This window comes from Lathamus discolor, chromosome 5 (genome assembly GCF_037157495.1).
Source record: "Lathamus discolor isolate bLatDis1 chromosome 5, bLatDis1.hap1, whole genome shotgun sequence".
Classification (NCBI taxonomy): Eukaryota; Metazoa; Chordata; class Aves; order Psittaciformes; family Psittacidae; genus Lathamus; species Lathamus discolor.
In genome coordinates this window covers 79307187-79319877 of record NC_088888.1, presented here as the reverse complement: position 1 = coordinate 79319877, position 12691 = coordinate 79307187, and the positions used below count along the sequence as shown (strand labels likewise).

Here is a 12691-nt window from a genome sequence, read left to right as displayed (position 1 = left end):
CTACTTACATGTTCGTTCGCTGCCAATGAGGTCATCACTTTCTGATTCATCAGGATAAATGGCAGTAACTGAGATATCATATAATGTATCTGGATTCAGATTTTCAAAGACCAAACTGTTGTCATCTCCATTTAAAATAGTCTTGTGGAGAAATTAAAATAAATATATAAATAAAACCCAAGCAAACCGAAAGAGAGTGGGATATAACCGAGTAACTTTTTACACAGTAACATCACTACACGTGTCTGTAACTATGTGTTCTACAGTTCCTCACTCAATTTCCATTGAGCTCAACAGGAGGGCTTGCAAGTTATAGGCTATTTATTAAATACATTTCCGATTTTAGAAATATACCCTTTCAGAGACTGCCCACAAATTCTTACAATGACTGACTATTCTTACCTCATGTTTTTCTGATCTTCCATAGGGTCCCCAGGTTATTCTATATAGAGAGACATCTGGAGCTCCATGATCCCAAGTTCCTCTGAAACTATTTGTTGTTATATCTGTGATTCTAAGATTGACAGGTGCTGGCACAGGCTCTATTATGAGAAAAGGAAAGGTATTTCAAAAAATGTAACTACAAAATAAACACAGTTCAACAACAGAATTAGACAGGCAAAGAACTTAGAAGATTATGCAGAAGATTTATCTCTCAGTTACCATAATTCTAATGGCTACAACAAAATCCTGTAGTATAACTCACCCCACCTACAGTAAGCAAATTGTCCTTCATAAGTTCACATCACTAGGTCATCACCTGATAAAACAAATGTAGCTCTAGTGACCTCAGTAGAGGACAAATTTCTCATGCCTAGTCACAACAACTGCAGTTCTAGCTCTTGCATTTTAGAGTAAGAAGGAGCGATTGTAAACTCACACACTCAGAGGTCAAGCTCTTACGTGAGTTTATTCCGGATCTTAAAATTCTTTATATAAGCCAACTGAGTCATGATTGAATTACACCCCTTATTTAGAAAGAATTCATAGGGGTTAACTGCAGGTTAAGGAAGCTAAATTTTATAGTCAACAGGAAGAAATGAGTAAATAGGTTTAACCAGAGAATTAAACAACAATGAATTTCTTTTTCCTTACACACACATTCACACAAACCCACAGCTATAAAAGAAAGGCTAGCATAAAGGCAAGCAAACAAACCCTCACAAACATTTTTTAACACACCAGGCTACAAAATAAAAAACTGGATAAAAAGAAAAAAAAAAAAAAAGAGAGAGAGCATCTGCATGTTTTTTTCTCTTTTTTTCCATACCAGAGTGAGAGGCAATGATCAGGTAACATTGCTCATTTCTGCTCTAGCTCTTCTAGTTAGCTGTCTTCCTAAATCATACTCCTAGATCAGGATGAGGACTTTCCTGATAACAGTTTTCTCCCTTTAGTCTGTCACTTCCCTTGTAGGGAGACTGGCTTTTACCATTTATGCAACACCATTTTCTTGACTGTATTTGTTAAGATTACGCAGATGCTGTCTTTATCATTTGAGAAAAGTACAGACTGGTTTAAGCATTCCATGGTACAAAAAAATACTTTCAATCAGAAGCAAGATCATTTTCGTCTAATCCTCTAGCACATGCTCCATCTTCCTACTCACTTTCCTAGATTCCTGCATAGACTTGCTAAACCTTTCCTCTGCCCTCATATTTTCTTACTAATTCTACCCTGACACTCCTCCTTCAGCCTCTAAACAGAAGTAATTTTGCTTCAGTTGCTGGCCTGTCACCTCTCTGCAGACTGCAAGCTCAGTGTTTACTGCAGTAAGATACTCAACTCATCTAAGATTCCCTGGGATTGATATATTGCAAATAATGCTACAGATGCAAGTAAGCTATTTGTCAGACAGATTAAATTATAGTTCCACCTAAACTCAGTAATATATTACAACACACACAACTTAAATAGGACATAAGGCAAAAATAACCACAAGAAGAATTAATAGGAAAACTTACGAGTGACAGCTTCTGCGTTTATGGGTAGTGATTCCCCTTCATCATACACAGCAACAACTTTTATATTATAAAGCGTTTGGGAGGAAAGGTCAGAGAGAGTAGTGCTGGTTTTCAGTCTGTCAATTTCCACCTAAGAATAAAAACAGTAACTTAACAATTGTAAATTGCTCTATTTCTTACTCTGCATTTGTCAGAAATTCCTGTACTGAAAAACAGAAAAATATTCTGCACTAAATTTTGGCATTAACCCCTAAATTTACATCTGACTAATGAGTGCTACCTACCTACACCCTCGCAAAGTGTGTTGTCTCAAACACCAGTACAACTTGCGGATCTTTCACTGTTTCATTCTTTTGGAAACGAGGATGCAGACTGTATCTCTAGAAAATTCCCATTCCCTTACAAAAGCACGTTTAGTCTTCCAAGAGCTAGCAGTGCAATTATGGAAAGCTTGCAGATATCAAAGACATGTCTAATGATGCTCACATATATTGAGACAGTGAGTGAAAGGGGCTAATATACCTTTATTCCATAATCCTGTCTTCTCACTTGTAAACTGTTCTTAGAGCTTGGCAAGATAACACCTACGTGTTAAGCAAGTATTAAGCTCTTGCCAAAGAGTAGCAATCAAAGCACAGAAAAATTCTCCAGTCTGATGACTTTTTCTCTCTGGAGGAAGGAAAAGGGGGGAGTACCAAACAAATTCTCTCTTACTTATTCAGTTTCCAGTTTACCCTTCACCTGACTGCAATCATCATGAACTGATACTCTTTATTCTCGATGGTAGCTTATAATATTAATTTTGCTATTATCTTAGTAAACTAGCTCCTCAAAATAAAATCATCTTCTAGTACTTTCAAAAACATTCCTGCAATTTACCTCCTTCACATCAGCTTCATCAGCTATTTTGTATCTTAGGATGTATTTTCGAACTTTCCCTGGGGCAGGATCCCAAAGGATATTCATACTGCTGTGAGTAACATCCTGAACTGTTAAGCCTCTGGGTCCAGGTAAAGGTACTGTAAAAATAATTAGTAAGTGAAAATGCTATTCAAGGCAGAGGTATAGGTCTCTCACAGAAGGAAATACATTATTTTCATGCATTTCATTGAAATGGAGGCAATAACTTTCTGGGAAGTTCAATGCTCTGGTCACTATATGAGCCCACTGTCCCAGCAATAAGCATAATAGCTATAAACTGTGGCAGCTTCACCTTTGTAAATTATAAGCACAATAATTTGAGAAATATCAGTAATTAAGATCATAACTTTTGGTGACAACAGCCACTTTTTATGTATGGTTGAGAGTTCAACATTTTTTAAGAATATACGAATAAACAGACTGCATGCATCTAGCCCAGAACTATGCCTCTTACAGTAGAAAATGTGTAAGGAAAAGTATAAAAATAAGCCATGTTTAAATCAATTTTTCTTGATATGACATGTTTTCTTATAAATTTGTATACTTAAGAGAATGTCTGAATTTGGGAATAAGGCTTTTAAGATAACACAAGCAAAATTGAGACCTTTAAAAACACTATAACCTCAAGATTTGAAATCCAAATTCCTTCAATATTCAAGGAGAAAACTCTTTTATTCCTCTTTTAATAGTTGGTCTCTTTTCATTGAAATTGACATTAAGATCTTTTGGAAACATCTGAGTATTAGAAAAATGCATGAAGCACGGAAAAGATGATCTTCTAAACAAAACAGAATATATAAAAAATGTTGTATGAAATAAAATCAAAAGTAAATGTTGCTGAAGCATTAACAAAGCAAAAATCAAGATGCCCATACATGTAACTTCCTGGGTGGTGAGCGGGTCACTGGTCATATCACCAAACAATACATAAGCTGTTAAAGTGTACTCAGTATTGGGAATGAGATCTACCAGCTGCACCTCATTGACTGATGGTCCAACACGCATCTGCACATGAAAAGTAACACACCATGTTTAAAAAATGAAGAAAGCAATGGCAGAAATGCAAGCAATGATTTAACTGCACAGGAATTTTGTTTGTGAGATTCACAGTATATTTACAGCTTCCTGACTGATGTCACTGTATACGATATCCCAGTAAGTTCACAGTGCTTCAAGAAGTACAAGCCAGTTTCTCTTGACTACAATGGTAGATCAAGAAAATCTTCAGTTTTTCTTAATTTATTCTTGGTAGAGTACAGGAAGTAATGACAAATTCTCTCACCTCTTTTTCTGTTGTTGGGACTGTGGCATTCGCGGGTTCATACGTTAACAAATAACCAGTAGCCCCATTGAGAGGTTCCCATCTCACTCGCATGGAAGTTGATCCAATATCATAAACATTCAAGTTTCTAACTGAAGAGATTGGCACTGTCAAATAAAACACATATATTAATTTATTTCCTTCAGCTTTTTCACTTTTCATGTTTCACATCAAAGATAGCGCCACTGAGAATATGGCACATAGGTATTAGGGTATTTTGTGGGTAACAGAAAGTGATCTGCAAGTAGTGGTATTTTAAGTGGTGCTTAGTTTAAGAATGAGGCAATAGTCATCATATTTTGAATGTGCCACACATTTGCTATGCACACAGTTAAAACTATCTTACAAGACTACCCTGGAACACTTGAATATTCTAAAAAGCAATATTAACTCATATGAATGCTCTAATATGAAACAACATGGCTATTTTGGGATCTGTACTTCTAAAAGGGGGGTTGTACTTTTTTCTTGTTTTCTGTGTTTCTGAAATTATTGCACATAAAAATGCCACAGAATTCATAAAAATCATGTACATACTTTAAGGGTTTATGACAAGTCTAGTACAAAACAGTCAAAGAAGTGAAATGAACACCTAACATTCAAAATTCTTAGAGGCAGAAAAGTCACCCTATGTTGCACTCAGCGTAAATACACCTAAATTCAATGATGTAGACAGCTAACAGAAACATGACTAACCTCTGTCTTGTAGAAAAGATAAAATTATGTTGAACTGTCTTTTTGTTAATTTTATAAAATTAGAATGAATTTTTATCGTATTTTGGCTCCTAGTAGCAGCAATGAATTATCTAGCATAAAAAATAAGGAGTACACATTTGTATATGGTCAGATTTCATGTCTGCTGCTCTAATCATACAGTAGTGCTTTATGAGTCTGGAAAGAAGCTGGGACAAATGTGTTTTAGTACACTGCAGTTTCACTTTGCTAAAGTTTTCCAGCCAAGATCTGAACACCCAGTGTAACACAACACAATTTGGTCATTCAAATTAGAAATTTTGTTTCCTCTAAGAAGAAAGCTCACAGTTCTACTGGACAGTTCCCCAGCCGCCAAACTGGCTGTTAACATGTTATACAAGTTCTATTTCTAACTTACAAGTTGTTTCACTGCCGATTAGAGGTTCACTGCTTTCGTCTTCTACCACAGAAAACACGTTAACAACATATTCTGTTTCAGGTTTCAGATCTTTCAGAACTGTCGTGGTTTCCATCCTACTTACATAAAACTACATCAAAGAGAAGCAATGTTAACCACTGTACAACAAATGAACTTGTAATCTTATCTCTAAGATAAAAAAAAAATAAAAAAAATTGTGAAACTCTTCAGAAATCATTGGTATGGAGCTAAAGATAAGTATGGTCTTAATATTCTATGTATTTTGGCAGACAAACACATGTTCTCAACAGAGCTGGATATAGCTAGCAGCACTCACTGTGCATCCTGCTTTTACACATGGTTCACACTTTAATATTATGCAGCAGCATAAAGTGCCAGGGGTACATGATACATCTTTGGAAAGAAGTTTTAAACCTCCAGGATAATCTAGAGGGTTACAGCACATGGCATTAGCAGCACTTTGCAGAACATAAAAGCCAGCAAACAAGCTGTAAAGTCATTGTGCAGTAGAATGGCTGCTCTAACTTTAATCAAACCCCAAATCCTGAGATCATAATTTACTAAGACTAAATTCTCCCTGGGTCAAATCTGAGCTAAGATTTAAAAGCCACATTCAGAGACTGGAAATTCAGAGTTAGGTACACACAGGCACCTAACTTCAGTCTTCTAAACACTCTCCTGGCTGGTTAAAGTGAGTGATGAGCAGTTCAGATTGCCTAAACCAGGGCTGCTGGTTTCTGGCTCTCTGCATGGAGAAGTAATGACCACAGGATGAGTTTGACCTTGTGCATTAAGCGGTTTGTAGGATATGCTTAGGCACAGATTCCAAGTGCCATCATATAATATTAACCAAAGCACTAGCTTACTGTATCACTCACTGGTTTGGGGGGTTTTTTTACTAACAAGAAAATGCTAAATTACTAACATGAATATGCTCAGAAAATTTCTGCTACAGGCTTATTTAAACCAGTATATGACAGTGGAATATAAACAGAAAGGAACTGCTAGAAATACCAGTCAACTATTTTTAAGAAATACATCTTTCTCCTGAATTCACGATTTTAAAACAATCAAAGTGATCTTTATGCTCCTACTTTTTGTAATTTTGAGTATCATTTATGAGTCTTCATATTCTTGACCTTGGGAGCCTTCTTTCATTTACTGTTACACCATACACAGCACAAACTTCAGAATGACATTAGTGTATTGCGAAGGTCTGAGGTTATCATGGGCAATGTCAGAGATGCACATATAATACTAACCCGCTGAGGGCTACCTCCAGAGGTAGGGTAATATTCAACTCTGTATCTATCAACACTCTCAGGAGGTGGACTCCATCTCAGTCTGAAAGAACGAGGTGTCACTTCTGAAATAACTAGGTTAGAGGGAGGTGGCAAATCACCTACAAGTGGAAGTAAATTTCAAAATTATTAATTTATCTTATATCATCAGGAAAAAAAAACTAGACAAAAAATGCTTAGGGAAAAAAAATCTTTAGGTACTTCCTTATGTTTCTGTTTCCTCAGGAATTCTTAAAACTGTGTGAAGATAGCTCACATCACACTCAAGACCAAATAAGCTCCCTATCATTCCTACTCCATCTTCAACACCAGTGTTTCATTGGACAGCCATCGGCTAGCATTACTGTTTTTCTATGCTCAGATTTGATTTTGGGCTGTCAGACATTAATACTGGAAAAGAGCAGGGCTGCTGAAATTTTCCTTACTGAAGAAGTATCATCAAAGAATCTGCAACAACGACTAAAAAGGTGACACACTGAGCAACATACTTCCTGACTCTGGGAGAAAAGAAGGCACATCCAGCCATGTCATGCTGTGCTAGGTATAATACAGTCATTGTTGAAAAGAAAGAAAGAACCCCTGCAGGGTAGTCCAGGTGGTCTGCCTAACTTCCTCACACCAGCAGCTGAAAAAACAGCCCAAGGCTACACAGTGTTCCCAGTAAGTAATAAAATGGAATCTGCAGTGCAAGCACATAAATGCAAAAAGGATGAATTAGACTGAAAAAGTGAGGTACCTGGACCTTTCACACTATTGCACAGATTCGTGGTTACATCATCAACAATGTTAGCCAGGAAGGAGAAATCTGCAACATTGTAAGCATGGATGTCATCTGGATCTGTTGCAATCTGTTTCAATTCATTTTCATCTGCATTTTTAATACCTTACAGAGAAGACATGAAAACAAAACGTTATAAATTGTGGCTATGAATCATAATGCTATGAATGTAAGCCCCTAAACACATTCTTTGAATAATTTTTTAGGTACTTATGTATGTAGCCTCTTCTCTGTGCATTTAGCAGATGGGCAGGAGGGGGCTGGTGCACACCACCTCTTCACTTACCAATTGCATAAAGTTCCACCCCTTCATCTCTGAGTCTTCTTGAAGGGGTAACTACATCATCTTGTGATTTGCCATCAGTGATGAGAACACCAATTTTGCGAGCTCTGGGCCTTAAGCCTGCATCTTGTTTGAAGTTGTTTTTTAAGATGAAATCCAAGGCCATTCCTAGCATGATACAAAGAAGGTAACCATCACTACAAATTATTTCCATATGCTACTCATGGTAGAGGAGAGTATTTCATCCTGGTGATTTCACTCCATCATTCCACAATTTACTTCCTTCTAGAAGCACTTGGAATCTAATTGCAGCCTATCATCTAGACTTACCAGCAACTGATACTATTTCAGCCATGTCAGAGTCTCTAATCTCTGACTTTTTATGTATCACCCTCCTATCTGATCTCCTCTAGCTTCCTTCTAGGTCCTCACCTTGTCTTCATCCCAACCCTGACATGGAACTTCCTTTTCTTGTTCTCATATGCAGAGAGGTACTTGGACATCACCCAAGCTGTGCTCCACTACATTTCTCCAGACTTTCACTGAGTTTATATGTCTATGCTATGCCTGTTCTTTTTCCAAACATACTGAACTGTAACGCCCTTTCATCATGGACAAATTTGAACTCACTGAACAATACTGGCGTCATCTGTTAGAATTATTTTTATTGGAGCTTAAGGAAAACCCTGGCAGTATGACATACCTGTTAGAGTATTGCCTCCTTTGTATGGTAAATTGGCTACAGCCTCTAACAAAGACTGTTTGGTTCGGTAAGCATTGAGATTCCATTCTGTTCTGGGATCTCCACTATACTGTGCAAGACCTGGTAAAAAAAGCCATTATCATGCAGTTATTATGTGGCTGTGCAGCAGTTACACCTCATTTTCCCTCCAACATATGAGGACTTACCAATCTGTACTTTGTCAGGACCAATATCAAAAACTTCAACAATACGAGCAATGAAGTTCCTGACAGTTTTAAAATTTGGCCGCCCAATACTCCATGAGCCATCCACCAGCAGCACAATATCAGCTTCTGCTCTGGTTCTACATTCTAAACCTGCCATGCCAACCAGAAAAATACAACCTTAGTATGATAGCTTTCAACCAGAAAAATATATCCTTAGCAAGATAACTTTCTTTCTTCATCCTTTTATATGACACATGTCATGAGTTAGCTTCCAAAGTAGCTCTAGTTTTATTCACTGGCACTCTGTCAAGTATGACCTATTTGTGAACATTATTCACACTAGTCACTGGTTCCATGGCAAAAGCTGTATAAATTTCTTCATGTATGCTTCCTTTTATAAATAAGCCTTTGCAAATGCTAAGGCCAGTCTTCTCTTTTTGTCCTGTCATTATCTGTTTTGGTCTTTAAAGATGGTTGAGAACTTGATTTAAGAAGTTTTGTAAAAGATTACTAAACTGACTACTGCTATGGCAGTAGCCATTATCAAATTATCAAATTTACAGTACTTTAGTCCGTCATGGAGAGCTAAACTTTCAACTATGTAATACAGGATTTAATAGCATATACTACAACCACTTTCAAATAAATAACATTTCTGAATTTTCAGGGGAAAAAGACATGGTAATACAAGTGGTATAGAAGTTTGCACATACCGGAAAGAAAGCACACAATTTAGGCAAGATACACAAATATAAACACAGGTCAAGAGATAAAGAGGGGACAAGAGCAAACATTTATATAAAGCTGCAATGTTCTGAAAAGGTAGGAAGTTGTTCCAGATATCTTCACTTTACAACTTACAGAATAAAATACACATCATATTGTTTTCATCACAAGGAAAATCACAAAAAATTTATACAAAACAGAAAGACACAGTAATTTTATCCACAGCCATTTGCAAAAATCAGAAATAAATCCTTGCTCTCTCTCTTTTCCTGTAGATTGTGTTACCAGCTGCAAATTTTCTGGCTTCCTGCCATCAGAGCTTCTGGTCTTTATATGGAAGAAATCCCATTGAGAAAAATCAGCCACACTCATCACAGTTGAAAGATATTGTGATTTCATATATGTTCCACATAATTGATCCAACACTGTAGACTCATGAATATAACTATTCCATGTACCTGGGGGTTAAAAGTATGATCCTCTTCTGCATAGAAAATATAGATCTAGTCTTTAGTCAGGACAATAAAATCAGTTGGGAGTATGGTTTAAGTAAAATCATATTAGTACAAAAACTTGCATGCATAACTTTAATATGGCAGTTACAGTTAGCTTCATGTACAATATATAAGTTAAAAACTATTTTGACTTTTATTTTTCTTCCAACTACCATAGTTCCCCATGTGGAAAATTCTAGCAAAGGCACCAGACCTAGGGTGATGTTTTTCCTCTATCAATAAATAATGTGCTATTACATTTACAGGCTCAGATGTAAAATTCATTTTTCACATTAACCATGACTCAAATCCATGCATTAGTAAACCTAATTAGCTTAAAGACTATATCAGTGAAGACAGATACGACAGCTGTCATAATAAAAACTAACAAACTACTCTAGGTACAATTACTTTTCCTGCCAGACTTGTTACAACTTTAATGTCACTGATGGCCTGCTATGTAGTTTTTCTCAATTTTACCCTCTTAAGACAGAAAGAGACAGTAATTAAATAAAAATTTTCTAAAAATTTTGCGAATAACATTACATGAGGTATTTTTTACACAGTGGAAAAAAGGCATCAGAGAGGTTAAGCAAAAAGAATAGAGGAAACTGTCAGAAACTTTTTTTATTTATTTAACTCTGAAAGGTCTTTATAGTTAGGTTATTTCTCCACACCAAATTCTCTCTGATGGTTATGCAAACCTTGAAAGGGCAGAAAAGTCTTTATTTCTGCATGTCTACTTGGCTATTAAAAAGCAAAGATCTGATTCTTTTTGCTTTTCATGAAGGACAACTAAACCCTGAAATTCTCCTTATCCAGTATCAACTGAGAGTATCGTGAACACAACTATCAGTATGTCATGGCCCATTAACCACTCCAAGAGAGCTGCTACCAAATCTATAGCTGGAAGATTTAGCTATGCAGGGAGAAGCTCCCAGACAGATAGTGGAGAGCACTCAGCAATTGCATTTCTTACCTAAATCTCCTCCTGCTATAGTAAAAATAAATAAATAAATAAATAAACCCCAAACAAACTACTCACTGACAGTTACGTTAAATATAAACTTAAACAATACACAGCAATACTGGGACATTCCCAGCTATCACAGATCTTTGTTCGTGACACCTTAGTCTTAAAAGGAAGAGTCACCATATAAGGACAAGCAAACACTAAAGATCTGCTTAAAATTCCTTCTTCGACTCCTCTGAACACCCCTGCAGGAGAGCCATGCTCTCTGTTCAAGAATTTGACCTCATGTGATTTAACACAGATGTGTATGGCTTGAAAATGCAGTACAGATGGCTTTGAGTAATCAGCAAAGCATGGGTTGTCTGAGTTACCATCTATGTAAGATCATCCAAAGGGTGCGAAGGACTAGAATTATGAACTGGGACATACTTAATGGTCATTTTAGACATGAGGCTATGTCATCAGGGTAGGGAGTACACTGAATCCTGTAAACAAATATTTATGTGCATTAGAAATATGATAATGAAATGTTGGTCTTTTTAAATCCAAAAGCCAAGACTGTGCTTTCTTCAGTCATGTTTACCTCTAGATAAAAATGGCTCCGAAGTAGTATCTGAAAGGGTGGTCATCTCTTGTCCAACCAGGGGGCTGCTCTCTCCTCCTTCAAACATTCCAAAAACATTTACCTTATAGGTAGTTCCTGCCCTGCAACAGTTAAACAAAGATACTGTAAGTAAAATGACTTGGCTAGCAAAACACTGACACTTCACTTCTGAAATTCTCACAGAAAAAAATCCCCCATGGAAAAGAAGGTACTAAAATGCGAAGCCCAAAGACTACCTTTTCCACAAAACAGTGAAGTTTTGACAATATAAAAGCTGATTCTAGATTCTACACTTAAATTTATAGCCTTCTTCTCTCAAGTAATTTACGACTTAAAGCTCAGGAGCAATGCATCCAAACACAGGAAAAACCACCTGGAGCATGGATAAGCAAGTTGCTCCTGGACAAACTCAAATACAAAAAGGATGCCTACAGGGGGTGAAAAGGGTAGCCTGGGAGGAATACAGAGAAATTTTCTGAGTAGCCAGGTATCAGGACAGGAAAGCTGAAGTCTGGCCAGAGACATCAAAGGCAACAACAAAAGCTTCTACAGAAGACAAAAAAAGCTAGGGAAAATGTGGGCACTCTCTGGAAGGAATCGGGAGATCTAGTTACCCAGGATATGGAGAAGGCTGAGGTACTCAAGAAATTTTTTGTATCAGTCTTCACCAGCAAGTGCTCCAGCAACACTGCCCAAGTAACAGAAGGCAAAGGCAAGGACTGCGAGAATAAAGAACCAGCTGCTGTAGGAGAAAATCAGGTTTGAGACCATCTAAGCAACTTAAAGGTGCACAAGTCCATGGGACCTGATAAGATGTATCTGCAAGTCCTGAGGGAATAAGCAGATGAAGTGGCTAAGCCACTATTTATCACATTTGAGAAGTCATGACAGGCCAGTAAAATTTCCATTGATTTATAAAGGGGAAAAATAATGCCCATTTTAAAAAAAGTAAGACACAGAGAACTACCAGCCAGTCAGTCTCATATCAGTGCCCAGCAAGATCACAGAGCAGATCCTCCTGGAAAAAATGCTTAGGCGCATGGAAAATAAGGGGGTGAATGGTGACAGCCAACATGGTTTCACTAAGGGCAAATCATGCCTGACAAATATGGTGGCCTTCTACAACTGGGTTACAGCATTGATGGATAAGGGAAAAGCAACTGACATTTACCTGGACTTGCACAAAGCCTCCGATACTGTCTGCGCGACATCCTTGTCTCTAAACTGGAGAGGAATGGATTTGATGGACAGACCACTCAGTGGATAAGAAATAAGCTGGATGATT

At 37.2% G+C, this 12691-nt stretch overlaps 1 protein-coding gene across 5 annotated transcripts in view; it reads right to left on the bottom strand.

Moving 5' to 3' along the window:
• Positions 1 to 12691, bottom strand: part of COL12A1 (collagen type XII alpha 1 chain) — a 102413-nt gene that overhangs the window by 50161 nt on the left and 39561 nt on the right. For 4 of the 5 annotated variants that reach the window (XM_065681415.1, XM_065681414.1, XM_065681412.1 and 1 more), the window contains exons 17-29: positions 11386 to 11507; positions 8610 to 8759; positions 8404 to 8523; positions 7704 to 7868; positions 7376 to 7522; positions 6601 to 6740; positions 5318 to 5447; positions 4168 to 4313; positions 3761 to 3890; positions 2844 to 2983; positions 1965 to 2094; positions 403 to 542; positions 9 to 141 (exon numbers count right to left, since the gene is read on the bottom strand). In XM_065681415.1, the coding sequence (XP_065537487.1) occupies positions 9 to 141; positions 403 to 542; positions 1965 to 2094; positions 2844 to 2983; positions 3761 to 3890; positions 4168 to 4313; positions 5318 to 5447; positions 6601 to 6740; positions 7376 to 7522; positions 7704 to 7868; positions 8404 to 8523; positions 8610 to 8759; positions 11386 to 11507 (1793 nt within the window). The remainder of the gene's footprint in view (positions 1 to 8; positions 142 to 402; positions 543 to 1964; positions 2095 to 2843; positions 2984 to 3760; positions 3891 to 4167; positions 4314 to 5317; positions 5448 to 6600; positions 6741 to 7375; positions 7523 to 7703; positions 7869 to 8403; positions 8524 to 8609; positions 8760 to 11385; positions 11508 to 12691) is intronic. The other variant, XM_065681416.1, reaches the window with a different exon arrangement.